The 24,533-nt window shown below is 41.9% G+C and overlaps 1 protein-coding gene across 2 annotated transcripts in view; it reads left to right on the top strand.

Moving 5' to 3' along the window:
• Positions 1 to 20,057, top strand: part of NCAPG2 (non-SMC condensin II complex subunit G2) — a 73,381-nt gene extending 53,324 nt beyond the window's left edge. The window contains exons 25-29 of one of the 2 annotated variants that reach the window (XM_015135379.3): positions 163 to 303; positions 4,188 to 4,291; positions 5,126 to 5,226; positions 6,353 to 6,452; positions 19,650 to 20,057. In XM_015135379.3, coding sequence (XP_014990865.3) covers positions 163 to 303; positions 4,188 to 4,291; positions 5,126 to 5,226; positions 6,353 to 6,452; positions 19,650 to 19,701 — 498 coding nt within the window. In that variant the 3' untranslated portion in view covers positions 19,702 to 20,057. 2 annotated transcript variants of the gene reach the window in all.
• The last annotated feature ends 4,476 nt before the right edge of the window (positions 20,058 to 24,533 follow it).

Raw genomic sequence — 24,533 nt, 5'->3', positions numbered from 1 at the left:
CCTGGGAATGGAATGTCTTGGGCATTGGTAGCAGGCAAACAACATCAGTGACTCCTCGAGTCCTGGGGGAGGATAGTAAGATACTTATTTTAAAGTGTCGTTTTGTTTTTTTCAAAACCATGGTTTTTAGTCATTAAAAGTGATGTATGTGTTTTCTTGTAGCTGCTTTATTCTGTTCAGAGGCCTCTTCATGAGTTCATCACTGCTGTTCAGTCTTGGCACACGGACACCCCTGTGCACCGGGGTGTACTTTCTACTCTGATCGCTGGACCTGTGGTTGAGATAAGTCACCAGCTACGGAAGGTGAAGTGCTTTAATCCTGAAACTGCTGTGCCTCTTATTGATGACACAAGATGGTGTTTCTACTAGCAGCACATTCTCTACGTTTCTCAAAGTATTTTTTAAGAATTTTCAAACTTGAGTGAGTGGTGTACTTTCCTAGCAGCTACACCTCAGAGTTTGATAGTTAGTATTTTAGACTCATGTGACTATTGTGAAACATGTACCAAGGATGTTATCACTCTTGATTAAAACAGAAATGTAGTCCTTACATTTGAACATGCTTTTATGCTACATTCAGGAAATTGAAATGAATTGATAAATTTCTTTTTTTTTTTTTTTTTTTTTTTGAGATGGAGTCTCACTCTGTCGCCTGGGCTGGAGTACAGTGGCCCGATCTCAGCTCACTGTGAGCTCCGCCTCCCGGGTTTACGTCATTCTCCTGCCTCAGCCTCCCGAGTAGCTGGGACTATAGGCGCCCGCCACCTCGCCCGGCTAGTTTTTTGTATTTTTTTAGTAGAGACGGGGTTTCACTGTGTTAGCCAGGATGGTCTCGATCTCCTGGCCTCGTGATCCGCCCGTCTCGGCCTCCCAAAGTGCTGGGATTACAGGCTTGAGCCACCGCGCCCGGCCGAATTGATAAATTTCTTAAGATTATTCTCCCTCCTAAAAGGATAGAAGTAGTTGTAATCAGTGGTGAGTAGAATACAAGACTACTCTGGGACTGCTTTTGTGGAATAGTTTACATATCTTTGCATGTTATATTATTAGCCTCCCCCACCTGTTTTTCATTTCTAAGCTAGGATAGTCAACCTTCTAATGTCAGTTTAGGCTGGGCGCAGTGGCTCATGGCTGTAATCCCAGCACTTTGGGAGGCCGAGGCAGGTGGATCATGAGGTCAGGAGTTTGAAACCAGCCTGGCCAACATGGTGAAACCCTGTCTCCACTAAAGATACAAAAAATTAGCCGGGCATGGTGGCACGCACCTGTAACCCCAGCTGCTCGGGACACTGAGGCAGGAGAATTGCTTGAACCCGGGAGGCGGAGGTTGCAGTGAGCTGAGATCATGCCATTGGACTCCAACCTGGGCAACAGGGCAGGACTCCGTCTCAAAGAAAAAAAAAATGTAGCTAATATCAGTTTAAACAGACAATTTATTCATTATTACTATCTTATTTTCCTACCAGTAGCTGTAGATGAATTGAAGATCATTATTAATACAGAAGATATTAGCCTATTTGGTTAAAGAGTGATATAATCAGGATGATAATTCAAGGCAAAACAAAAAGTGGTGTTTTCCCACATGGAATATTCAGGGTATTCTTTTCCTCTTCACCTCTTAAGAAAAGTAAAAAATCACGTTTTCATATAGAGAAAAGACCTTCTCTGTATGAAAAGATAAAATCTGACAGGGAAGGTCATTGAATTATATGCATTTTTAATATTTACATGAATCATAAATTTTGTAATATAAAATCATGACTAATAAAAAGATGTTAACTAAATTCTAAAACATCAAATAGAATTTAAAGCCTTCCTTAAAGCTTGAAGGGAGATCATTTTGGTTTGGAAAGTAATTACTAGATTACACAATAGAATAAAAACTAGGATTTGTTTATTCCAGAGAGCTATGTAGCTAAAAATGATTAAAAAAAATGTTTGGCATATGGGTCATGCCTGGCTCACCATCTGTTTTTTATCAATAAAGTCTTATTGGAACATAGCTGTGCCCATTTGCCGAGCTTTTTCTTTTTGATGAATTGACTCCTATTATTATGAAATATCTCTGGCTCTGACTCCTCATGAAGTCTACTTTGATATTTTCATAGCCAAAGCAGCTTTCTTGTGCTTTGTGTTTGCATAGCATATCTTTTAAAACCCCACCTGGGTGGGGTTTTAAAAAAATCTGGTCCAACAACCTCTGACTTCTATTTGGCGTGGTTATAGTCCCTTCTTTTTTTTTTTTTTTTTTAGTCCATTTGACTTTAATGAATTTATTGATAGGTTTGGGTTTAAGTTAATGTTAATTGTTTCTTTTCTATCAGTCTGTCTGTTCTGTTAGTCTTTCTGGTTTTTTTTCTTTCCTGTCACTTTTTTGATGAATCAAGTGTTTTTACTACACCATTTTATCTCTGTTGACTTTATATTATCTTTTGTGTAATTTTTTTTTTAGTGGTTTCTCTAGAGATCTCAGCATGCATGTTTAACTTGTCTCAGTACCTTCAGAAATTATGCTTGTCTATTGCATGGTAGGAATCTCCAGTTGTGTTCTCCCATCCCTTATGCTGTTGTTATTTTTATTTTAATCTGTCAATAGTCTTTTGTCTCACTGTTTAAGAAATGCATTTACAGCAATCACTTTAAGATGCAAAACATTTTCATGAGAAACAGTGCTATTTGATATATAGTGATGATTGACTTAAATTTTCAAATTTGTATTATGATACTAGCAGAGGAAGTGTGGGAAGAGTTACTGGAAGTGCTGTCTAGGCCAGGCACGGTAGCTCACACCATAATCCCAACACTTTGGGAGGCCTAGGCAGCAGGATGGCTTGAGGCCAGGAGTTCGAGGCCACCCTAGGCAACATGGTGAGACCCTGCCTCTATTAAAAAATGTTTAAAAATTAGCTGGGCATGGTTGTACATGCCTGTAGTTTCAGCTGCTCAGGAGACTGAAGCAGGAGTTCAAGGCTGCAGCAAGCTATGATTTGTGATTGCGCCACTGCACTGCAGCCTGGGCAACAGAGTGAGACTGTGCCTCTTAAAAAAAAAAAAGCAGTGTTGTCTAGTCATCCCTAAATGAAATCTAAGATAGCCAAGAATTGAGCCAAACACAGTGGTGGAGAGATACAGGGGTGGGATAGGCATATTCATGCCTCAGCTATTACAGGTGGAAAACAAAGGCATAAGTTTCCACCTGGAGCAGGAATTCTGGACTTTCTGAGGAGCTTGTGGAATTCATGCCTCCATGGTGAAAGGCTCATCGAAGCTCACAAGGCTGATAATTAAGAGCACAGGTCCAGGCAGGTGGCCTTGTGGCTCTAAACTTACAGTACTTCACTGTGGGGTTCTGCCCTGCAGGGGACACTACAGTGTATAGGAACATTTTTGTTTGGCACAACTGGGTGAGGGGGTGGGCAACGTGCCCCTGGCATGGAGTGGGTGGAGGCCAGGGATACTGCTCAGCCTTCAACAGCACCTAGCACAGCCCCCCAATCCCCCAAAGAACGAGCTGGTCAGGTCGGTAGTGCCGAGATTGAGAAACACCAGTTTAGACAGGAGTAAAATGTTAAATTTATTTAGCATAAAAGCACATTATTTACAGTAGACGATAACAAGATAAAGACTTTTTGATGAAAGGCTCATTGAGTAGCATGTCTGTTTTTCTTTATTTTTGTCTCACTGAATAAGCACCTTCGCTTATCTTTTTTTTTTTTTTTTTTGTCATATTGAGATAGGATCTCTGTCATCCAGGCTGGACTGCCATGATACATGGCTCACTACAGCCTCAAATTCCTGGGCTGAAGTGATCCTCCTGCCTCAGTCTCCCAAGTAGCTGGGACTACAGGTATGCACCACCATGCCTGGCTAATTTTAAAATTTTATTATAGAGGCAGGGTCTTGTCATGTTGACTAGCCTGATCTCGAACTCCTGGCCTCAAGCAATCCTCTTGCCTCAGCCTTCCAGAGTGCTGGGATTACAGGTGTGAACCACCATGCCCAGCACACTTATGTTTATAATAATAGATTATTCATAGTTATTGTAGACATTCCAACAGTTAATAAAAATAATTCTTTTGAATTTCTGGCAAGTTTTTCTTGGGTGTTGAAAAAAACCCAAAGCAGGGTAATTTACAAGTGAGTAGCCTAGTCTCTGTTTACAACTTGCTGATTTGGAACTTTTTTAGGTTTCTGACACAGAAGAGCTTACTCCTCCAGAGCATCTTTCTGATCTTCCACCATTTTCAAGGTGTTTAATAGGAATAATAATAAAGTCTTCGAATGTGGTCAGGTAATCACTTTCTCTTTACTGTCCTGAAACTCTCATCGTGGCTGTAACCCTCAGCAGCTTTTGTTCTATTCCTTTTACTCTCAAGTTTTTCAAAGCTATACTCTTTTCTATGAGAAAAATGTCTTATATAATTTTCTCTCCATGTTATCAGTAATTAGAAATATTTACATTAAACTTACACAGAAAAATTCTAACTTTCTGTAAAGAATATTCGTCTAAATAGTCTCTGGTTAGTTATGCTTCTCATAACTGAAATTCAGTTAAGGGAGAACATAGAATGTTAATGTTTAGTAAAATACTTCTTACCAAGTGTGCTTTCAGAACACTTGACAAGGTAAATACCGGTGCCATGTTCGTTGAACACGCAGCTGCTACTCATTTTCTAGTCCATATGTCACTTGATCAGAATTGCAGGGTTTGCTGTGGTGCATGCAGGGCTAACAGGTTACAGAGGGAGTTGCTTTACAGATGTCTGGTACCTGTCGAATTTTAATAGCAGATACATTCAGTGAAAACTTTTAAAAGCACCATCTTCAGCAGCTATGAGTCATCTTTCAACAACATACTAAATCTTTTCTGTGTGCATTGAGGGTATACAGAGTAACCTTTTTCACTCAGCACAGCATCCCTGTTCCCAGCAGCATCCTCTGGTTTTAATGTCTCACTGTACAATCTGGCACGCTCTCCATGAAAAGCGTGGGGTGAGTTCAGTCAGCTTCCCATGTCCCCTGCAAACCGGGGTTTGTGGTTGTGGTTGAACCTTGGTGGTACTTATTTTGCTATAATAGGTTCTATACGATACAGTAATTTTGATGTTTGTTGATTGTTTTGCAGGTCATTTTTGGATGAATTAAAGGCGTGTGTGGCCTCTGACGATATTGAAGGCATTGTGTGCCTCACGGCTGCTGTGCATATTATCCTGGTTATTAATGCAGGTTGGTTACATTCCCCCCCGTCATCTGGAAGGTGGCTGGTGTACCTCACAGGTGCTGTCATGGGCTGCTGGGGATCAGCCCCTGCACTCGGCTACTCCTGGCCAGCTCAGGTGTCCCCCAGCCTTTCCACTCCCTGCCTTCTCATGTGCTGGACATAGTGCTGTCCACTTGGCTTCCTCTCCTTAGCCCACCCTGCATCTGTTTTTGTATCGGCTTGCTCACTCTTCGGTGGTAGAGGTCCTGTTCATTTTCACCTTTTGCCACTGGACCCATTTAAGTATTCCTCTCTGTGCCTCACCATTGAATTTCTATTGATTTGATGTGTTACCTGTATCTTAAAATCTGAATTTATTTTGGTTGATGGATATTTTGGTGTTTATATTTGATCTATCTACTATTTCTCGTAAGCCTTAGTCTTGCCTATTCTGAATATCCCTAGCAGTTCAAAGAGTACTGGAAAAATAATTGGAGATATGTATAAGATGCTTAGCTCAGTATAAAATGTAGTAACATCCCTGCAGGCCGACTGCCTTTACCTTTCTGTGTGATTTGCTCAGTTTTACTAATGTTGAAATCATTTTCAAAGATGGCACATTATAGCTAGGGAGTGCTCCTATTGAAACAAACTCTCCCTGTAAGCCTAAATGGACAGAATATCTGCAGATTGGTAAGAATACTCCTTGACTAGTCTGACCCAGGTTGGCCATAAGCAAAGACTTCCCTCAGGGACTCCCCCTGCATTGAGATCACCACCAGGAGGACGTTGAGGACGGATGTTGGATGCTCCCAGGTGCCTTGCCCTTAATACATCCTTAACTACCTACGATGGTTAAACAGGGGAAGGACTCTGAAACAGGATTGGTTTGCTGGCATGGACATAATCTTTCCTCTAATGGCTTCATGGGGTGAGGTCTGTTTGAACTCTTCTTCCCAGTAAATGTTTGTTTGATCTTTACAACATCCGTTTAGAAGGGAGAATTACTATTCCGCAGGTCAGTATGTAGGTTACCTCAAAGGGAAGATAGGGAGGCCCAGCTTAGGGAAGTTGTACCACGTGTGTAGCGGAGTGTTTGTCTTTGTGTAGTGATGTTAAAATCTTTTCTGTCTTTTAATATAATTTTTCCAGGTAAACATAAAAGTTCAAAAGTGAGGGAGGTTGCAGCCACTGTTCACAGAAAACTAAAGACATTCATGGAAATTACTTTGGAAGAGGATAGCATTGAAAGGTAAAGCAGAGATATTCACCAGATGTGATCATCTAGAACTGCTCATTATTCTTTGGGTCTGCATGAGGTTGTGTTTTCATTTCTGCTGCTTACACCAGGTGGTTAGGAGACTAGGGACTGTAAGGAGAAAAACGTTTCTGTTGGCAAAGACCTTTAGCTTATGTTTAATTTACTTGCTAATTCTGTCTTCAAAAACAACACAAAATTGTCATTTGCAAAATTCTGCTGTAGAAAAGTGAGGGCATACAAACGTATTTTATATGGTTTTAAAATCAGACATTATTTTTGGTGGTTGCTGCATTATGGAAACCACGGGCATTTCCCAAGGATAGATACCTCGCGGACAAATACCTACATGGTGATGGGCGGTCCCTCCAGAGCCTCTGAATGTGTGTAATTTCCGCCTTGCTGGACAGCCCGTTGCTGCGCAGAGCCTGCAGGCTACCAGTGTACTCGCAAGACTGCAGGCTACCAGTGTACTCGCAGGGCTGATTCCGGCTGGGTGTTTCTGCTGCTGTGTGCTGTTTGGTGTGCTCTGCATTTTACTGTAGGCTCTGTTTTGGATTTAAAATTTTATTGACTTTTAGATCAACCACAAATAATTTTTTCTCGCTATTTTATGAGCTAAGTAGGTGAAGCGTTGTAAAGCTCTGCACTAGGAAATTCACCTTTGCCTGGGAAATAAACCACTCTCCATAGTTGCTTCCTCTGGAGAAAGGTTTTCCAAATCAGAAACTGCTAATTTGTGAATAAACTTCCAAAGTGTGGCTTTTTATAAACTGTCGGCTTGTACTATAGACACAATACACTTAATGCTCACTTTACTAGAAAGTTTGGTTTGTAGGCTGGGCGCAGTAACTCATGCCTATAATCCAGGAGTTCAAGACCAGCCTGGCCAACATGGTAAAACCCCATCTCTACTGAAAATACAAAAATTAGGCTGGACACGGTGACTCATTCCTATAATCCCAGCACTTTGGGAGGCCAAGGCAGGTGGATCTCACGAGGCTAGGAGTTTGAGAACAACCTGGCCAACATGGTAAAACCTCTACTGAAAACATAGTAAAACCTCTACTGAAAACAAAAACATTAGGCCTATAATCGCAGCACTTTGGGAGGCCGAGGTGGGTGGATCACATGAGGTCGAGAGTTCAAGACCAGCCTGGCCAACATGGTGAAACTTGTCTCTACTAAAAATACAAAAATTAGCTGGGCGTGGTGGCAGGTGCCTGTAATTCCATCTACTTCAGAGGCTGAAGCAGAAGAATTGCTTGAACCTGGGAGGTGGAGGTTGCAGGTGAGCTGAGATTGCGCCACTGCACTCTAGCCTGGGCAACAGAGTAAGAGTTCGTCTTGAAATAAATAAATAAAAATAAAAATAAAATAATTAGCCAGGTGTGGTGGCACGCTTCTGTAATCCCAGCTACTCTGGAAGCTGAAGAGCTTAGTTAGCCTGGCTAGAGGTTTATCGATTTTTGTTGATATTTTCAGAGAACTAGCTTTTGGTTTTGTTAATTTTTTTCTGTTGATTTCTTATTTTCAAGTATATTGATTTATGCTCTAGGTTTTACTGTTTCTGTTTTTCTTACTTAGGATTTAATGTGCTTTTCTTTTTCTGTTTTCCTAAAGTGGAAGTTTAGATGATGGATTTTAGATTTTTCTTCTTTTCTAATATGTACTTTCAATGCTATAAATTTTCCTCTAAGCACTGCTTCATCCCACATTAAAAAAATTTTTTTTCTATTTCTCTTTTTGTCCTTTTTCTTCCCATCAGTTTTTGTTTTGTTTTGTTTTGTTTTGTTTTGAGATGGAGTCTTGCTCTGTCACCCAGGCTGGAGTATAGTGGCACGATCACAGCTTTAACCTCCCAGGCTCAAGCGATCCTTCCATCTCAGCCTCCCAAGTAGCTAGAACTACAGAAGCGTGCCTGGCACGGCTAATGAAAAAAAATTTTTTGCAGAGGTGGGGTCTCACTATGTTTGCCCAAGCTGTTCTTGAACTCCTGGGCTCAAACAATCCTCCTGTGGCCTAAAGTTCTGAGATTACCAGTGTGAGCCACCATGTTTGGCCTTTCTATCATTCTTGCTTTCATTTTATTCATCCCACAAATTTTTGATAAACTGTGCTGTCATTTTTATTTAGTTCAAAATATTTTTAAATTTCTCTTGTGATTTCCTCTTTGATCTATTTAGTTGCGTTGTTTAATCTTCAAGTGTTTGGGGATTTTTCCAGCTTTCCGTTACTGATTTCTGTTTTAATTCTTGTAGCCTGAGAGCAGACATTGTATTATTTCTAATCTTTTAAATGCGTGGAGGTGTGTCTTATGGCTCAGAATGTGTTCTGTCTTGGTGAGTGTTCCGTGTGAGCATGAGGAGAATGTGTATTCTACTGTTGTTGGATGAAGTAGTCTGTAGATGTCCATTATAACCAGTTGACAATGTTGTTGGGTTGAACTGTGTCCTTCCTAATTTTCTACCTGTTGGATCTGACAGAGGGTGTTATAGTCTCCAGCTATAATAATTGGCTCCTCTGTTGCTCTTTGCAGTTCTGTCAGTTTTTGCCTCACATAGTTTGATGCTTTGTTGTTGGGTCCACACATTGATGATTGTTACTATCTTTTCTTTATGTAATGCTCTTCTTTATCTCTGATAATTCTTCTTACTGTGAATTCTGCTTTGCCTGAAATTAATACTACTACTCCTGCTTTGTTTTGATTAGAGTAAGCATGGTATATCTTTTTCCATTCATTTCCTTTTTTTTCAAGATATGAAGACTCGCTATGTTGCCCAGGCTGGGCTCTAACTCCTGGACTCCTGGGCTCAATCTGTCCTTCTGCCTCAGTCTCCCAACTGGCTGGGACTGCAGGCACACACCACCAGACCCAGCTAATTTAATTTTAATCTATATGTGTCTTTATTTTTAAAGTGTTTTTTTTTATAGACAGTATATAAATGGGTCATGTTTTTTGATCTTCTCTGACAATCTGTCTTAAAATTGGTGCATATATACCATATTCAAAGTGATTAATGATATAGTTGGATTAATATCCACTAGATTTGTTATTGTCTTCTATTTGTTCCCCTTGTTGTTTGTTCCTGTCTCTGTTTTCCACTCCTTTGTTGTCTTTTGCGGTTTTAACTGAACATTTTATGATGCCATTTTCTTTACTAGCATATCAATTATACTTTTTTTTTTTTAACCTTTCTTAGTAGTTGCTTTAGAGTTGGAGTTTTATTTATAACTAATCCACGTTTGCTTTCAGATGACACTATACCACTTTGCAGGTAGGGTGAGTACCCTATAATAACAAAATAATCCTAATCCTTGCCTCTCATTCCTTGTATCATTGCTGTCATTCATTTTGCTTAGGTATAAGCAGACAAGCATATATAATTGAATATATTGTTGCTATTATTATTTCGAACAAACTACGTGTTAGGTCATTTAAGAATAAAAAAAAAGTATTTACCTTCACTTACTCCTTCTTTGATGCTTTTCTTTTCTTTGTGTTGATCCAAATATCCTGACACCTATATTCTTTTCCTTCCCTCCAGAGAACTTCTTTTAATGCTTCTTTCAAGGCATGTCTACTGGCAACGAATTCCCTTAATTTTGGTTTGTCAGGGAGTCTTTTATTCTTTATTTCTTTGCAGGGATAATGTTGTGTAGTTTATAATTCTAGTTGGTGAATTTTTTTCTCTCTGTACTTTATTTAATTTATTATTATTTTTTGAGACAGAGTCTTGCTCTGTTGCCTAGGGTGGAACGCAGTAGTGTGATCTCAGCTCACTGCAACCTCCACCTCCTGGGTTCAAATGATTCTCGTGCGTCAGCCTGCCAAGTAGCTGGTATTACAGGCATGTCGCCACCACACCCAATGCTAATTTTTGTACTTTTTAGTGGAGACAGTTTGCCCAGGCTGGTCTCGAATTCTTGATCTCAAGTGATATACTCGCCTCAGCCTCCCAAACTGCTGGGATTACAGGGGTGAGCCCCCGTGCCCGGCCACTCTCCCAAATTGCTGGGATTACAGGGGTGAGCCCCCATGCCCAGCCACTCTCTGTACTTTAAACATTTCCCTGTACTCTTCTTGGCTCGTGTGGTATCTGAGAAATAGGATATAATTCTTTTTTGTTCCTCAGTAGATAAGGTGTATTTTTCCCTGTCTGGTTTCTTTCAGTACTTTTTCTTTGATTTTCTGTAGGTTTAATATGATATGCCTAGGGGTCATTTTCTTTCTCTTTTTTTTTTTTTTTTAAGCATTTATTCTATTCAGTATTCTCTGAGCTTCCTGGATAAATTCTCAGTTATTATTGTCTCAAATATTTCTTCTCTTCCTTTCTGCCTTCTGAAATTCCTATTATACATGTTAACACCTTTTACAGTTGTCTCACAGTTCTTGGATATTTCGTTCTATCAAAACAGCCTCATTTTTGAATTCTGTTTGCTAATATCTTATTTGAGAATGTTTGCATTAGGTTTCAGATAAGATTCTATGGTTGTTGGTTGTTCTGTAGTTTTGGTTTTGTTATTTTTAGTAGGACCTCTGCCAGTTTTGCTTTCAGTGTGAGTTGCTGTCAGCATTAGAAGGTAACTTTTCCCTTTTCAGTGTTGTGGAACCCTTTAAATCACATCCGATGCTGTGGAACAACATGTCCCCCAGAATTCTGGGATGACTTTTCCCTATTTCTTTTATGTTATTAGTCAGGCCTGATCTTCTATTACTGCCTGAATAAATTTTGGTAATTTACAATTTCTTGCATTAATCTAGTTTTTTAAATGTATTAACAAAATGGCTTGTGATTTTTCATTCATTGTTTATTAATTTTAATGGAATAGAATTTACTCGTTGAGGCATACATATGGAAAAGAATGTAAATAATACGTGTACCACTGAATTAATTGTCATAAAATGCAGTCACAGGCCAGGTGCAGTGGCTTACGTCTATAATCCCAGCACTTTGAGAGGCCAAGGCGGGTGAATTGCTTGAGTCTAGGAGTTCGCAACCAGCCTGGTCAATGTGGCGAAACCTTGTCTCTACAAAAAATACAGAAATTAGCTGGGCATGGTGGCATGTGCCTGTGGTCCCAGCTACTCAAGAGACTGAGGTGGGAGGATCACTTGAGCCCAGGAGGTTGAGGCTGCAGTGAACTGAGATTACGTCACTGCATTCCAGCCTGGGTGACAGAGTGAGATCCTGTCTTAAAAAAAAAATGCAGTCACTACCTAAATCAAAGAATACACCTCCTGAACATGGCCCCTCTCTCCCTGTGTGAAGGTATCAGCCCACCCCAACCCTCAGTCTAATTTTGGGTGTTGTCCAGATGAAGACCAAAGTGTGTGTGGTTTTATACCTGATATGATGTTTATGTTTACTGTGGCTTTTAACACCATTTCTTTTTTGTCTTTTTTTATTGTACGTTTGAGACTGGCTCTGTGGTCACATACAGCATTTGTGAGTGCTTGTGCATAGGAGTGTGTGTTTTAGAGAGGTGGAGTGCCACCTGATCAATTTACATTTGTTAATTGTGTTACCCCAACTTTTCTATGTATTTACTGATTTTTTGTTGCTTATTCTACAGAGACTTGGGTTAAATTTCTCATTATGCTTGTGGATTTGTCCAAGTATCCTGTTTAGGACTGCTTTTGCATTATATATTTTATGGTCCTGTTATTAGGTGCATATAAGTTTAGAACTGCTATATGTTCTTGATTAATTGACCCTTTTATTTTAATTAAGGGTCTGTCTTTAGTCCACTTTGTCAGGCACTGAGATAACAATGTTGGCTGGGCATGGTGGCTCGCGTCTGTAATCCCAACACTGTGGGAGGCTAAGGTGGGCAGATGGCTTGAGCTCAGGGGTTCAAGACCAGTTTGAGCAACACAGCAAGACCTCATCTCTACAAAAATTACAAATATTTGACAGGTGTGGTGGCATGTGCCTATAATCCCAGCTACATGGGCAGCTGAGGTGGGAGGATCGCTTGAGGCGGAGGTTGCGGTGAGTTGAGATTGTGCCACTGCACTCCAGTCTTGCAACAGAGCAAGACTTGTCTCAAAAACAAACAAAAAACAATGTTTTTCTGTGTGTTTGTCAGGTTCCAGGAAGAGACCAAAACCACGCAGTGATTCGGATAGGGAAAGCTCAGTGTCAGGGATTTTTTTGTTTGTTTTTGAGACAGAGTCTCCCTCCGTTATCCAGGCTGTAGTGCAGTGGAGCGATCTTGGCTCACTGCAGCCTTTGCCTCCCAGCTTCAAGTAATTCTTGTGCGTCAGCCTCCTGAGTAGCTGGGATTACAGGCATGCGCCACCATGCCCGGCTAATTTTTGTATTTTTAGTAGAGACGGAGTTTCACCATGTTGGCCAGGCTGGTCTTGAACTCCTGACCTCAAGTGATCTGCCCGCCTCGGCCTACCAAAGTGCTGGGATTATAGGGGTGAGCCACCGTGCCCGGCTGAGTGTCAGGGATTTTTATAGGGAGTTGGCACGATGGGTTATTGGCTAGTGAGAGTTAAAGAGAACTCTAGAGAATACTGGAGTAGCAGATGAAGAGAACACCTCCAACCCTAGGTGAGCGCCCTCAAGGAAGGAGCCCCCACCCCCAGAGGGAGACCTGGCTTCCTACATGGAAGAAATTGCTACTGGCCTTCGGTGGGACCTGAGGACATCCACTCATGTGGGTGGGTGGCGGGCCGGGGGGATGTGGAGCCATCCCAGGGGAGGTGCTGGGGGAGCTGCTGGAGCCAGAGCTGGAAAGCCTACTCGAGTGCTGCAGGCTCCTGTGTATGGCTCGGATCAGGTGGGGGCTTGTGGGGATAGTTGTCTGGTGTGCTACTTGTGCTGTCAGAGTCCTCTGGAGAAAGGGGGGCCTTACAGAAACCTGGAGAAAGTCCCCTCCTTCCCAGTGGTTTTCCAGCACCCCATGGTGATGGGACGTTGAACTGGGCACTAAAGCAGGTGGGTAGGTTTGGGCTTCTAGTGACTGAGTGAATGAAATGCATTCAATTAGGGACTTTATTCTAAAAATGATTGAGTGTCCACTATGCTAGTTTTAATCAGGTTAGACTTTGCAACTATATATTTTAAGAAGAAACCCTCCCAGCACTTTGGGAGGCTGAGGTGGGTGGATCACGAGGTCAGGAGATGGAGACCATCCTGGCTAATGCAGTGAAACCCCATCTCTACTAAAAATACAAAAAAGTAGCCGGGCGTGGTGGCAGGCACCTGTAGTCCCAGCTACTCGGGAGGCTGAGGCAGGAGAATGGCGTGAACTCGGGGGGCGGAGCTTGCAGTGAGCCAAGATTGTGCCACTACACTCCAGCCTGGGTGACAGAGCAAGGCTCTGTATCAAAAAAAAAAAAAGAAGAAGAAGAAGAAGAAGAAAACAAACTATTGGTCTTAGGAGCTTGTTTTTAGGGCAGTGGTCTGATTTGGGGATGACGAGGAGCACTTGTGCATTTCAGAAAATAAGTGACAATGTAAATGGTTCATTAGACACAAAGATTAAACAAGATGACCAGAATTACCAACTGTAAGAATGTTACATTGTTTTCATAGGATGTAGTAACAACCTCAAAAGTCCAAGCATTTTTCTTTATTAGAAATAATGTTGGCCGGGCACAGTGGCTTATGCCTGTAATCCCAGCACTTTGGGAGGCTGAGGCGGGCAGATCATCTGAGGTCGGGAGTTCAAGACCAGCCTGACCAACCTGGAGAAACCCCGTCTCTACTAAAAATACAAAAATTAGCTGGGTATGGTGGCACATGTCTGTAATCTCAGCTACTTGGGAAGCTGAGGCAGGAGAATCACTTGAACGTGGGAGGCAGAGGTTGCGGTGAGCCGAGATGGAGTCATTGCACTCCAGCCTGGGCAATAAGAGTGAAACTCCGTCTCAAAAAAAAAAAAAAAAAAAAGAAAAAAAAAAGAAATAATGTTGCCAAGCAAGGCTTATTTGGATATAGAATAGTGTACACTATTCTGAAGATGAAAGGGAAGAGGAACGTTGGTTTCTTGTTAGGAATGCCTTCCATTTCCACTTATACTTAGTTTCAGGCTACTTGAATTGTGTTAGTTACATTGAGAGAAGAGAAGACCTGAGAAATTCAGAACTTACAATGTGGAAAAGGACATGAACAGAACACTGGGGACAGAGTGTTTTGTTTCTCTGTTATTCCTTTTTCTTTTTTCTTTTTGAGACAGAGTCTCGCTCTGTCGCCCAGGCTGGAGAGCAGTGGCTGGATCTCAGCTCACTGCAAGCTCTGCCTCCCGGGTTCACACCATTCTCCTGGCTCAGCCTCCCGAGTAGCTGGGACTACAGGCGCCGCCACCACGACCGGCTAGTTTTTTGTATTTTTTAGTAGAGACGGGGTTTCACCAGGTTAGCCAGGATGGTCTCGACCTCCTGACCTCGTGATCCTCCCGTCTCAGCCTCCCAAAGTGCTGGGATTACAGGCTTGAGCCACCGCGCCAGGCTGTTTCTCCGTTATTTCTTCACCTGCATGCCATCCTCTCTACTAAGCTGATACACAGATGAAAAAAAGAGCTCCTCCCTTTAAGAAGGAAACATCCTAGAAAATAAATAGGTTGGGACTGTGAAATATTGGCTTCTTACTTAAATATGCAAGAAGCAAACTATAGAGAAACCAGTGTCTAAAAAAATCAATCTGACAAATTGATGAAACAAGAAAAATCAATCTAATGGAAGATAAACAATTAAGATTTACGACTGTATTTTAAAATATTATTGATTTAATGTTGCACTAGAGACATTAAAGCAAGTAAACATCTTTAAGAGTCTGGGAACCCCTTGCTCCAATTAATATTTTAGGCAGTGGAGCTTGATTTAAAAGTGCACATTTTCTTAACAACTAATCTAGTTTTCAGGGTTAGTATTCTGTTGACTGGTCTGTTGGGTGCTAAATAAAAATTGGCATCTCGTTGCATTTTCATTGCCTTGTCCCGTATAGCGTCCTGTAAACTGGACATTTTCCGAGGAGAAACAATGTGCATTTGCCAGTGCACTGGTGCATTTAAATGTCAAGTATGTTAAGTTTATTGCTTTCATAAATAGTATCAAGATAGTAATAAATTTATAATTTGAAATAAATTACAAATATAAATAATATGTTTCTTAAGGTTTGTGTTACCTCATGAATTTTCCCCACTAATCATATTACAAGCAAATTACTTGCCAATATTTTTTTTTTTTTTTTTTTTTTTTTTTTGAGACGGAGTCTCACGCTGTTGCCCAGGCTGGAGTGCAGTGGCGCGATCTCGGCTCACTGCAAGCTCCGCCTCCTGGGTTCACGCCATTCTCCTGCCTCAGCCTCCTGAGTAGCTAGGACTACAGGCGCCTGCCACCGCGCCCGGCTAATTTTTTGTATTTTTAGTAGAGACGGGGTTTCACTGTGGTCTCGATCTCCTGACCTTGTGATCCGCCCGCCTCGGCCTCCCAAAGCGCTGGGATTACAGGCTTGAGCCACCGCGCCCGGCCTACTTGCCAATATTAATTGTGCCTGTACTTGCAGGCAACTTTAATAGTACAGTAATGTAAGTGCCAACATTAAACCTTGAAGGAAAAGAGTACTCCCTGAAAAAGTGGCCTCACTTTTGTTATCAGGTATTGATAAATGAATACCAGTTAATTTTATTCTGCTTTAATTTTAACAGTCCTTTTTTTAAAACGAATTTGGGGCTGGATGCTTTTTATAGCTTATTTAATGGTATGCTTCTATCATCCATACCCAATGAACTTGGTGTGGGTAATTTAAAACTATTTATATATAAAACCACCCTTTAATAAATACATACATTGTCTTTTTATCTTACTGTTTTTCTCAGAAAATTGATTCTGCCTGTATTTCTTGTGGCTGTGATCACCAACATGTGACCCTAACCTGACGTAGACGGAAGGAAAGGTGGCAAAGTTTCGAGTCCTCGTATTTGACACATTTGACAGACGTTAGTGCTGAGGGGACTTGCACATCGTCTGGTCTGTGTGTGCAAGGAGAAACCTGGCCCAGGGAGCTTTTTGTCTAAGCTTTTGTCACTGTCCCTTCCAACTTAAAAATTCCTTCCTTTTGTTCTTTAGTGGGTCTTATTATTTCTCTGGTCTTCATAGTGTGTTCAGTTCTTCAGGTAGCAGAAGAATGAGTACATTTGAAGTATAGTGGAATATCTTTTTAGTGTTGCAGTAGTGTACCAGTAGCAGGAGAAAAATGACCTGGGTTTAAACCCAAACTGCCCTTCCCAGCTGAGTAGTCATGGGCAGTTTGCTTTAGCACTTCTGCCTCAGTTAGCTTATCTATTAAAGGAGAACGATAAAGAGTCATTCTTGTTGCCAGTCTAGACTTAGGTCAGTGTGAGTAGCTATTTACTACCTGGTAAATGAGAACACTTGACCTTCTGTATCCATGGGTTCCACGTTCGGAAATTCAGCCAACCATAGTTTGACAATATTTGGGACAAAAATGGATGGTTGTGCCTGTACTGAATACGAACAGACTTTTCCTTGTCATTATTCCCTAATATAGCATAACAATATAGTATAAACAATATAGTATATAGTATAACAACTATTAGTATCGTATAATAATATAGACAATATAGTATATAGACAATATAGTATAACAATTATTACCATAGCATTTACCTTGTATTAGGTGTTGTAAGTAGTCTAGAGATTATTTAAAGCTTACAGGAGGATGTGGGTAGACTATATGCAAACAGTACACCAGGGACTTGAGCATCTGTGGATTTTAGTATCTGGGGGGTCCTGGAACACATCTCCCACAGATAGTGAGGGTTAACTGTACTTTTAACTTAACATTTTTCTCTAAAGTATTTTTAAATTCATGCTCACTTAAGGAGACAATATTATTTTTGAGTAATTAAAAATTAATTTTAGGCCAGGTATGGTGTCTGTAATCCCAACACTTTGGGAGGCTGAGGCAGGCAGATTGCTTGAACTGAGTTCAAGACCAGACTGGGTAACATGGTGAAACCCCATCTCTACAAAAAAATCAGCTGGGTGTGGTGGTGTGCACCATAGTTCCAGCTACTTGGGAGGGTGAGCTGGGAGGATTGCTTGAGCCTGAGAGGTCAAGGCTGCAGTGAGCCGTGATCTCACTGCTGCACTTCAGCCTGGGTGACAGAGCACGACCCTCTCTCAAAAAAAAAAAATTAATTTTAGATTTTGGAGGGTTCATGGCTTCCTGGGCCCTGTTCCTCTCTGTCTGGACTCTGGCTGCATTGTTGCTGAGCCAAGCAGTTGCTGAGCTGACAGGTGGGCAGAACCTGGACTGTGGACAGAGAGCACTCTCTTCTCCTGGGGGACTCAGGGAATGGGCAGGAGACTCTGAGGCAGCAGGTCTAGAAGAGGCCCAGCAAGGCTGGGAGAGTGAAGGAGCTATGGGGCACCCAGAGTCTCCTGTGTCACTGTGTGGTGGCCTCCACATAGCTGTGCCCTCGCCCCTAGTTCAACACAGGCAGAAACAACCACACCGAGGGTGGCCCAGGCACTTCCAGAGTGATAGTGGTGGGAGAGTAATAAAAGTCTTTGAAGAAGAGTCGACTGTAACCCCAAAAGGACAGTCTAGAGCTAATGTGTCACAGACACACTGCTGTTGATAGTCAAATTCCAGAAAGGTCAATTTGGAGAGATGTCTCAGAACATAGAACATAAGTACTCATGAGGAGAGGTCACGAGGATGGTGACCTCTCCTCATGAGAGGGGGAAAAGGCCTGAGAGACCTAGTATCAAGGAGAAGCAGTGATTCAACAGTGATAGGAAAAAATTCCCCAGAGCTAAAGAAAGATATACAGATTCCCTTTTTTCTTTACTAAATTCTGGATTGACGAAAAAAAATCACAGTTAAATAATTATGGATAAAATTCCTAAATTCCAGGAATAAAGAGAAAATCTTAAAATTTTTCTAGATTCATGCAGGCCAATACAGTGGCTGCTGAACATCTGAAACCTGGTGAGTCTAAGCTGAGTGTGGCCCTCACAGAAAGACAGTATGGAAAAGAGAATGTGAACTATGTCACAAGTAATTTTATATGGATTACAAGTTGAAGCATTTTGGATATATTGGGTTAAATAAAATATATTAAGATGAATTTTGCTTAAAAAAATAAGTAAAAACAAGGTCTTGATCCATTGTACTCTTTGATCTCTTTCAATGTGATTACTGGAAAATGTAAAATGACGCATGTGACTTGCATTGACATTACAGGGCGCTGTGGTAGACAGCAGTCTGTCTGCAAAGGGGAAGACCAGGTAGACGTGAGTCTCACTTGCAGTGCTGGACACAGGAAGACAATAGGATTGTAAGAGTTTTAAATCTCGCTGAGATATCATTTGGAGTGGAGGGTAGATATATTCGTGTCTAGGAGGAATTCGGAGATGAGCTTTTCTGTATTCCTTCTCTGAGGAGACTACTTCGGAGTGCACTGTAATCAAACAAGCATGCACTGGAACCAAGTAGGAGTTGTGGCACAATAAAAAAGGGAAGTCATGGTGAGCCACACACTTTGTAAATACGTGTATTTAAGGAACAGTGATATGCTACCTGTCTAATAGTGATTCTTAAAATAGGCACACTGCCAGGGAAGTGAGGACAGCGTCTGGCAGGGAAAGTACTCAGTGATCTCAGCCAAAGCCGCGGCCTAGGTGGGGCTGGGGAGGACATGAGGAGAAAGTCTGGCCTTGAGGGACAGGGATGCAGGGGAGTGGGAAAGTGAGGTTTTTCTAAAGGCCTCAGGTTATTAGAGGTAGTAGGTACATGTCATGGTAGTAGAGTGTCTTAGTAGGTCACATAGTTTTTGTCTTCTTTTCTTGTATAATAGAGAAATAGGCTCAGAACTGTGGGTGCTGGAAAGGAAGAGCCTATGTCCTCTTTGCCCACCAGCATGGCACACTGCCCAGTGCGCACGTTTCATTGCCTGGCAGTGCGTGGTGTCCACCGTCAACCCAAGCCTGTGGTCCAGTGCCGTGTGTCCTGACTCCTGTGGGGATTCTGACTCCATTTTACATAAGAGAAACAATTAATGAAACATTTATAGATTATTTCAACTTTGTTTTTAAATGCATCTAGCTGCAAACCATATTTAGATTATAGTTTTGAAAATGTACATTTGGATAATTTGGTCACTTTTTTTCTGTAGCTAAATATTTCTTTATTTGTGTTTCAGATTTCTCTATGAATCATCATCAAGAACTCTGGGAGAACTTTTGAATTCATAACCAAGCCAACATCTCCAGACATGTAAAATAGGGAAAAGGGATTCCAAATGAAATTCCTGTGTATTTTCCTATTGTTTTTAATGTTAATAACCCATATAATAGCAAAAGGGTGGGATTTTTTTTTGTGGGAGTGTGGGAAGGTGAAGGTTATGGAGTAGAGAACTCAAAACTTCTTCAATTTTTGCTAGTGCCTGCGTAAATAATATATTTAATATAAAGGACTCCAGGTATGAATGATGTGGAAATCCATGATTCGAAGAAAAAACACTTTTCTAGCAAACCTGGTTGTTTTTAAAATGACTTTTATATATGTAATATTGCTTGGAAACTATGAGTAATAAAGCAATGACAACATCCATTTGTTTATTTGAAAGTATTAGGGGCTGGGCGCGGTGGCACACACCTGTAATCCCAGCACTTTGGGAGGCTGAGGCAGGTGGATCACTTGAGGTCAGGAGTTCAAGACCAGCCTAGACAACATGGTGAAACGCCGTCTCTACTGAAAATACAAAATTAGCTAGGTGTGGTGGTGAATGCCTGTAATCCCAGCTACTCAGGAAGGAGAAGTTGCAGTGAGCTGACATCGCGTCACTGCACTCCAGCCTGGGTGACAAAGCAAGACTCTGTCTCAAAAAGAAAAAGAAAAGAAAATATTAAAGCCCACCTTTATGGCCAGGAGTGAGGTGCGGTGTCCCAGGGAGGGACTCCCAGCATGCTCCCTGAGTGGAGAGCACGGGGCAGGGCCCACAGCAGTCTCTGTGTGCAACCTTCATGTTGGCTGTGTGGGGTATTGAGATGGGTCCTGTGGCTGTGAACGTGAGCAGCACAGACACAAGTAGCTTAGCCTAAAGGCAAACCACGGTTACTCGGGTCTTTTCTTTCTGAGAGCTGTTCTGGTAGCAGTGGTGCTGACAGCCTCCTATGCTGCCCTGACCTCTCGCCCACCGTGTGGATGCCAATTGTTTCATGGCCCCATGCTCCTGGCCCTCAGTCCAAGATTCTGTGTCACGGTTAATCCTGTGGGCCCTCGTGGACCACCTCATAGTTGGTTGGAAATTAGTGCAGCTTAAATTTCATGCTTGTTCTGTCCTCAGCCCCTGAGCAAAAAAGTAAAGAAATGCCAGTGTTTCTGTGCCTGTATTTCTCTAAGACGGTACAAGAAGTGGACGACTTACTGTAGTTATGAGCATTCAGGGTAAGGTTTTGCCAAGGGATCTGAGAAATGGAAGGTGGGGAGTGGAATAATACTACAGCTTAATTCAGATAATTTTGAAAATGACTTTCTAGACATCTTGGCTGACTAAACCATATTCTGAATTAGTGAATGACATTGATAACGGAAATACAGTTCTATCAGTGTTGATAAAGTCATTTATTTGGAAGAATTTGTGCAAATTTAAGACTGGCGATTAAGTATGTGAGGGAGAGATTGCTGGTCTTTCCCCTGTTATTCATTCTCCTCTTTTTCCACAGAAATACTATCTCTGATTTTGTCACTGGGTACATGCCCTTCCAGAATAAAGACCGCATTCACCAGCATTGCTTGCACCTACATGTGGGCATGTGTCCAGGTGCTTCCAATAAGATAATAGTGAAGTTGTCATGGGCACCTTGAAAGTTATCTGTGTATCTTTACCTTTCCTACATTCTGCCTGGAATGGGGTTGTGATGGATGGAGCTGTCACTGCCTTGTTGGACTGTGAGGATCTACGGTTTTGAGCTACATTCTTGAGCCTACATTGTTTAAGCCCCCAGTGTATTTGGGAGAACTAGAGAGCCAGTCTTGACAGTTGAAAGCCATAACTCTCAGCTAGTCTGAGGATGAATCCCTGTGATTGCCACCAGGCACTTGACATTTTAATTAGCACTTCTGCTCTCAGAATTCGCCTGCAGTGTTCCAACACCAGTGTCACTTCTGCACCCAGCTAGAGAGGTAGGGAGACACCATTTTAGAAAATTAAAATAGGGCCGGGGGGCCCCACCCCTGCTGTGGCACTCACTCCTCAGCCAAAGACTGGCAGAATCCTGGCCGCATGGCCGGGAAAGCAAATACCACTTTAAACATTTAAATATTCCCTGCATCAGGAGACATTCTTCACCACTCACCAAGACTCAAGGGGAGAGATCCCAGAACAAAAAAATAAATAGATGTTGGGTGGCCAAAGACAGCAATAATTGTAATTTAAATTATTCTGAAGGCCGGGCACGGTGGCTCAAGCCTGTAAACCCAGCACTTTGGGAGGCCGAGACGGGTGGATCACGAGGTCAGGAGATCGAGACCATCCTGGCTAACACGGTGAAACCCCGTCTCTACTATAAAAATACAAAAAACTAGCCGGGCGAGGTGGTGGGCACCTGTAATCCCAGCTACTCGGGAGGCTGAGGCAGGAGAATGGCGTAAACCCGGGAGGCGGAGCTTGCAGTGAGCTGAGATCCGACCACTGCACTCCAGCCCAGGCTACAGAGCAAAACTCCGTCTCAAAAAAAAAAAAAAAAAAAAAAAAAATTATTCTGATTATCTAGATCAGTGGTTTTCAGCTTTAATATGCATCACAAACCTCTGAAGTTTGTTACGGCTGCTGGGACCTGGCCCCACAGTGTCACAGTCTTGAGATTCATCCGCACTGTGGTGACTTAGCCATTCACCTAGTGAGGGTCATTCGGCTGTTCACCTGTTGGTGGTGGTTTGGCTATTTACCCTTCACCTATTGTTTCCCCTTTGGCTGTTTATCCCTATTGATGGTCGTTTGGCTATTGCAGATAAAGTTTCTGGGAACCTTCGTGTATACAAGTCTGTGTGGGCTTGTTTCACTGGGTCAGTTTCTTGGCGTGGAAGTTCTGGTTAATATGTTAAATCTACATTTAACTTTTTAACAAATGTCACAAACTATTTTCCATAGCTGTAACATTTTATATTCCCATCAGTTCCTCCACATCCTCCCTTACAGTGGTTATTTCAGTGTTTCTATCTTCATTCTGTTGGGTGTGTAGTGGTAACTCATGGTGTCTTTACTTTGCGTTGCCTGAGGACTGATGCTGCACACTTCACTCACGTATCTGCGTTGGCGAAATACCAACTCAAGTCTCTCATCTGTTTTTGTTGTATTATTGCATTGTTCGTCTTGTTGCGTTTTAAGCCTTCTTTAGTTGTTCTGGATACAAGTCTTTTATTAGGGTTAGGTATTATAGTATGTGGTTCCTATTTTTATTTTATTTTATTTTATTTTTTATTTTTGAGACTGCGTCTCGCTCTGTCACCCAGGCTGGAGTGCAATGGCGCGATCTTGGCTTACTGCAACTTCTGCCTCCTGGGTTCATTCAGTTCTCCTGCCTCAGCCTCCCGAGTCTCTGGGATTACAGGTGCGTGTCACCACGCCTGGCTAATTTCATTCAGTTCTCCTGCCTCCGCCTCCCAAGTCGCTGGGATTACAGGTGCGTGTCACCATGCCTGGCTAATTTCATTCAGTTCTCCTGCCTCCGCCTCCCGAGTGACTGGGATTACAGGTGCATGTCACCACACCTGGCTAATTTTTTGTGTGTGTGTTTTTAGTAGAGATGGGGTTTCACCACGTTGACCAGGCTGGTCTCAAACTGCTGACCTCAGTGCTGGGATTACAGGGGTGAGCCATTGCACCCAGACCTATTTTGATTTTTTTAAATGGTGTCTTAAATAGGAAATTTTAATTTTGAAGAAGTCCTGTTTATCAATTATACTCTGTAGTTTGTGCTTTTTGTGTTCTATATAGAAAGACATGTAAAAAACCATGTTTATTTGTTGTCCTGTGTGAAATAACATGTTTTATTTTGGCTTGCATAGTTAACTGATGAGAATCTTACAGTCGTTTCTACCTTGGTGTCTGACTGCTTTTATTATCTCCTTATCGAAACTAAAAGCTCTGCTCTTATGTTTAGGTCTGTGGTCCATTTTGAATTAATGTTTATGTATGGTATGAGGTAAATATTTATTTCTTTCTTTATGCCATATGGATATCTAGTAGTCCCTGCACCATTAGAAAGTAATATTTTTATCAAGGAACTCCATGACACATCTCTGGACCTGCCCTTCATCTAGACCAGCAGGGCTCAGCTGGGCATGAGTTTGCCCCCCTTTCTGTCAGTGGCACAGGTGTCTTGGTGGGCCAGGTTTCCACAAAATGCCTCAGGTAGGAGGCGCAGGACAGCCCTTGCAACAATGAGTCATTCCAGCCCAGTGGTCAATGGTGTGATGTTGAGAAGCTCTGCTGTGTAAGTTTATGTTTTAGCTGTTATGGTTAGATCTGTAATCCATTTTAAGTGAATCTTGGATGTGGAGTCCAAGCTCAGTTTGTCGTTTTTGTTTTTCCCCACATGATTATCCAGTTGTTCCTTTCTTTCTCCGTGAAATCACCTTGCATCTTCGTCAAGATGCAGTTGGCTGTGCGTGTGTGGGCTCTTTCTGGAGTCTGTTCTGTGCACCGAGCTATGGCCGTCCTCACGCCAATTCCCAGGGTCCTTTTTATTTGAGCTGTACCTGTGTCTTAAAATTGTGAGTTGCAAGTCCCCAATTGGCTGGCTGTTTTTTGGTGTGGTTTTGGCTTTTCTAGCTTCTTTGCCTTTTTGTATACATTGTAGAATCAATTTGTCAATTTCTACAGAAGAAGACATGCAGTACAATTTTGATTGTGATTACACTAAATTTACAGATCAAGTTGGGGATTAACTCGCAAAGAGAGTCCGGCCACTTATGGAAAGAAGGCAAAATAATAAGTTATGATGACAGTGATATTCCTTTATTATTTGTGCAGGCAAGGGGAAGAGCAGTTCCACTCTTCAGTTTGGAGGGAACGCAGGGG

This window comes from Macaca mulatta, chromosome 3, assembly GCF_049350105.2.
Source record: "Macaca mulatta isolate MMU2019108-1 chromosome 3, T2T-MMU8v2.0, whole genome shotgun sequence".
NCBI lineage: Eukaryota > Metazoa > Chordata > Mammalia > Primates > Cercopithecidae > Macaca > Macaca mulatta.
Note: the sequence above shows the minus strand (reverse complement) of the source record. Positions and strands in the feature narration are given on the sequence as shown.